General features: G+C 39.7%; 2 protein-coding genes across 2 annotated transcripts in view; one reads left to right on the forward strand and one right to left on the reverse strand.

Moving 5' to 3' along the window:
* LOC106873882 (intraflagellar transport protein 172 homolog) overlaps positions 1 to 903 on the reverse strand; it is a 94584-nt gene extending 93681 nt beyond the window's left edge. Inside the window, exon 1 of the mRNA XM_052977743.1 lies at positions 525 to 903. Coding sequence (XP_052833703.1) covers positions 525 to 563 — 39 coding nt within the window. The 5' untranslated portion in view covers positions 564 to 903. The remainder of the gene's footprint in view (positions 1 to 524) is intronic.
* A 986-nt stretch (positions 904 to 1889) lies between these two features.
* LOC106873884 (uncharacterized) overlaps positions 1890 to 5044 on the forward strand; it is a 4820-nt gene continuing 1665 nt past the window's right edge. The window contains exons 1-2 of the mRNA XM_014921408.2: positions 1890 to 2029; positions 4444 to 4641. Coding sequence (XP_014776894.1) covers positions 1967 to 2029; positions 4444 to 4641 — 261 coding nt within the window. The 5' untranslated portion in view covers positions 1890 to 1966. The remainder of the gene's footprint in view (positions 2030 to 4443; positions 4642 to 5044) is intronic.

A 5044-nucleotide genomic window follows, 5' to 3' on the forward strand; every position in this document is an offset into this window, starting at 1 on the left:
ATATATACGACGGGCTTCTTTCAGTTACCGTCTACCAAATCCACTCACAAGGCTTTGATCGCCCCCCCCCCCCGAGGCCATAGTAGAAGACACTTGCCCCAAGGTACTACGCAGTGGGACGCGGCGGGATTTGAACTCAGAACGTAACGCGCCGGAAGAAATTACCGCGTAGCATTTTCTCCGACTAGCTTGACAACTTTGCCCGCTCATCTCTTTAAAACAGAATAAATAAATAAAACATCGCCACAATAGAAATAAATACAACATATAATATTAATATAAGACATAAGATCGTAAAAATTTACAAAAAATAATATGAAAATAAATGAAACTGAAAATCAAAAAACATTTTAAAATTATAAACATTATCAAAGATATAAAATTCCCTTATTTATCTGTCAATCTATCTATATATTTGTCCCCTATTCTTTATCTGTCCCTTTAAGTCGTCATAACTTTAGCCTTTGCGTCTCCATCTTGAAAATATGCTTAACTTTCTCTTCATGTCGAGTGCTTTTTTTTACCTGAGGGGCTAGAATATTCTTGAAATATTTCAATAACATTTCTTCGGGCTATCAAATATTAAATGTCCCAGTGAAAAATTTTGGTGAGTTTCTTAGGGTTGTCACGATTTTTTTCATCCAAACGATTCGATATATAAAGAAGCGATTCTTTTCTTTTTTACAGGCAGGATTTGATTGATTGATGATAACAAATAGACATTAAAACTTCCACGCGATGTTTGGGTTTATACGATCCATTGTTATTTTGTTTTGGTTGTTATGGCAGCTAAGTAACCAACTGTTGGACACACAGACAGACGAAGTCGGAGGCGTGTGTGTATGTTTGTGTGAGTGAGAGTATCTGCTTGTGTGTGTGTGACTGTTGTTTTTCTGTTTCTATACCACCAAATCGCTTTGTGTGTGTGTGTGCGTGTGTGTGTGTGTGTGTGTGTGTATGTGTGTGTGTGTGTGTACATTCATGTCTTTTCGTGTGTGCCTATATTCATGTCTATGTGTGTGTGTGTGTGTGTGAACAAGTACATGTGTTTGTCCCCCCAACATCGCTTGACAACCGATGCTGGTGTGTTTACGTCCTCGTAACATAGCGGTTCGGCAAAAAATGACCGATAGAATAAGTACTAGGCTTACAAAGAATAAGTCCTGGGGTTCATTTGCTCGACTAAAAGAGGGTGCTCCAGCATGGCCACAGTCAAATGACTCAAACAAGTAAAAAAGTAAAGAGTAAGAGTACATACATACATACATACATACATACATGCATACATGCATACATACATACATACATAAATTCGCGCGCGCGTATGTTTAAAAAGTTTTCAACTAACTCAGTTTTATTGAAGAGGCTAATTCGCTCCCTACTCTGTCCCCACAAGTCCACCATATACGATAAATACCCGTGTTTTATAGACAGTAGAAAAACAAACTGAAGTTGATTTGGGTAGGATTTGAACTCAAAACGTAGTGATGTAAAGACACAGAGAGAGAGAGAGAGAGAGAGAGAGAGAGTGAAAGAGAAAGAGAGAGAAAGAGAGAGAAAGGGAGAGAGAGAAAGATAGAAAGAGAAAGAGAAAGATAGAAAGAGAAAGAGAGAAAGGGAAAGAGAGAAAGGAAAAGAGAGAGAGAGAGACAGACAGAGAGAAAGACAGAGAGAGAGAGATAGAGCTACTAATGTTAAATCGATCCTACGCCGCCAACGCCTTCGCATAACGTTATATGACAATCACTCGGTAACGTGATGATCAGGATGATGATGATGATGATGTCGATGCAGCCAAAAATGACAAAAACAAAAGTAATAATGATGCTAATAATGTAAGCAATAATTAATAATTAGAAATAGAAAAAAATCAATTCGACGACAACGATGACGACCATGCTGCCAATCGCAGCCGTAGTTTCGTACAAACTTTCAATTCAAAGAAACCAGACGAGACATACGGAAAATGGCGGGACTCCATCTGGAGAAACTTTCATTAGCACCCAATATACTCCGTCTTTTCATCGTGGTAAGTGCATTTAGATATCATAAATACATAGGACAAGCATCTATGCATGTCCTATGCAGGTGTTGTGGTCCGATACCGAGTGGTTGATCGGGTTTTTGAGTTCGTTTTCCAGCGAAGTCGTCTGCCGTATTTTTTTTTTTTGTCGCTGTCGTCTGTCAGGTTTTCGTGCCTAATATGTATCGTTTGTTTTCGTGGCTATTTGAAGTACTTCAGTGTCTCATTTAATGTATCTATACATATTTTGTTGATAATGTGGTTGTTTTATGTGGTCGATTCATATTACTGCTGTTGTATTTATTCTACACATCCCATCATTTATAAATATTGATGTACATGTGTGTGTGTGTGTGTTATTTTCTTCCGTGTTTGTGTTTGTTTTGACGAGTTTTATTCTCTAAAAAAATACAGCAATGTCTTCTTCTCTATTTTATTATTTCTCTTAACTCGATGTTTTCCCGTTGTGTACATATATGTGTGTGTAAAACACACGTTTGTGTTTCTATGTGTCAATGTGTTTGTTCATTGATATGATGTGCGTCTAGGCCTATAAAAAGTGCGCATATACATACGTTTGCGTAAGTGAGAGTGTATACATGCATACGTATGTATATTTACATGTATACATATGTGTGTGTATATATATATATATATATATATATATATGTATGTATATATATATATTCATACCCTCATAGAGGAATCCGCTTATTAAATTCATGGATAATGTTATCATGAAAATCGGTGGGTCTCAAACGTCCACAAGATATTGTATACTCTGCTTAATGTTATCAGGTCCTTATCGTTCTATGTAAAAGGTTCTAGCCAGAATTGATTATAATAAGCGGCTTCTACTGTATGCGTTTGCACGTATATGTACATGTGTGTGCGTGTTCTAGTTTAACCATTTCATCGCATTTTCAGGCATAGTTCATCAAGAACAACATTATCTAATGTATCCCACCCAAATTTAAAGCAGTAGGGTGTGATTTGAGGGCGATTTAGTGGCTATTTCTAACAGGTCTAGATATCAATTTGAGGCCCTCCTCTCGCTCGTACATACGAATATGGTTGCAAAGTCAAACACGGGACCAGAGTGTTTTCAGGGGAAGGGTAAGTCGATTACATCAACCGCAGTATGCAACTGGTACTTATTTTATCGATGAAAGGTAAAGTCGACCTTGGCGGAAATTGAACTCAGAACGTAAAGACAGACAAAAAACGCTGCCTCGAATTTTATTTGGAGTGATAATGTTTCTACCAGTCCATGGACTTCTCATACATACGACAGTGGGATGTCATTTGATGGAGATTTGGCTGCTATTTCTACCAGTGTCTCCTTCATTGGCCCATACATACATACATTCATACATATACACACACATACATACATACTCTTTTACTTGTTTCAGTCATTTGTCTGCGGCCATGCTGGAGCACCGCCTTTAGTCGAGCAAATCGACCCCAGGACTTATTCTTTGTAAGCCTAGTACTTATTCTATCGGTCATCTTTTTGCCGAACCGCTAAGTTAAGGGGACGTAAACACACCAGCATCAGTTGTCAAGCGATGTTGGGGGGACAAACACACAAACACATACATACATACACATATATACGACGGGCTTCTTCCAGTTTCCGTCAACCAAATCCACTCGCAAGGCTTTGGTCGGCCCGAGGCTATAGTAGAAGACACTTGCCCAAGGTGCTACGCAGTGGGACTGAACCCGGAACCATGTGGTTGGTAAGCAAGCTACTTACCACACATACATACATACAATTAGGGTTCTCAAAACCAGAAAGGAGAAAGCTGATTCGAATTCTACAGCTCCAATCCATCAATGGAACTGTAAAATAAAATCATTCAAAAAAAATATATATGTATGTATGTATGAATAGTACCCAGAGCTACGTCCCTTGTAAGGAGTTACCTCCCTTACATAATGATTATCTCGCCATGAACAAATGCAGATGCAAAGAAGCACACACACACACACACATATATATGACAGGCTACTTTCAGTTTCTGTCTTCCAAATTTACTTATAAGGCTTTGGCCATCAGAGGCTATAGTAGAAGACACTTGCCCAAGGTGCCATGTAGTGGGACTGAACCCAGAACCATGTGGTTTGGGAAGCAAGCTTCTTGCCAAATAGCCACACCTTCACCTATATATATATATATGTGTGTATGACGGGCTTCTTACAGTTTCCTCCTACCAAATCCACTCGCAAGGATCTGGCTGGCCTGAGGCTAGAGTAGAAGACATTTGCTCAAGGTGCTGCACAGTGGGACTGAACCCTGGACCATGAGGTTGGGAAACAAGGTATGAAAGCCAAAGCTGACCAACCGTTAGTGAATCATACACAGGTATAGTTATGTCTAATTAAATCATTATCTTTTCTTCTTCTTCTTCCAGGTATGTTCGTTGATTCCATTCGCCCTCGTTAGCAGCTGGTCCAGCAATGGAGTCACATACTACGACTTCAACGCAAAGGACTTCAATCATGTCCACTCGTTTGAGTTCTACATCGTCGTGTCCGTCGTGACGTTCGTCTCCGGGGTGATAACCTGCATCATTGTTCTGCTCGATCTGAAAATTATGCCATGCATTGTGGTGAGTTCTTAGCAAAAAATATAAAAAATAACTAGCTGACCCACGTGCTGTCAATAATTGACAGCTAAGTGTAGTATTTTATATATGTATGTGTATGTATGTATGTTGGCACTCTGTCGCTTATGATGTCGAGGGTTCCAGTTGATCCGATCAACGGAACAGCCTGCTCGTGAAATTAACGTGCAAGTGGCTGAGCACTCCACAGACATGTGTACCCTTAACGTAGTTCTCGGGGATATTCAGCGGGATACAGAGTGTGACAAGGCTGACCCCTTTGAATTACAGGCACAACAGAAACAGGAAGAAAGAGTGAGAGAAAGTTGTGGTGAAAGAGTACAGCAGGGTTCGCCACCATCCCCTGCCGGAGCCTCGTGGAGCTTTTAGGTGTTTTCGCTCAATAAAC

This window comes from Octopus bimaculoides, chromosome 28, assembly GCF_001194135.2.
Source record: "Octopus bimaculoides isolate UCB-OBI-ISO-001 chromosome 28, ASM119413v2, whole genome shotgun sequence".
Taxonomy (NCBI): domain Eukaryota; kingdom Metazoa; phylum Mollusca; class Cephalopoda; order Octopoda; family Octopodidae; genus Octopus; species Octopus bimaculoides.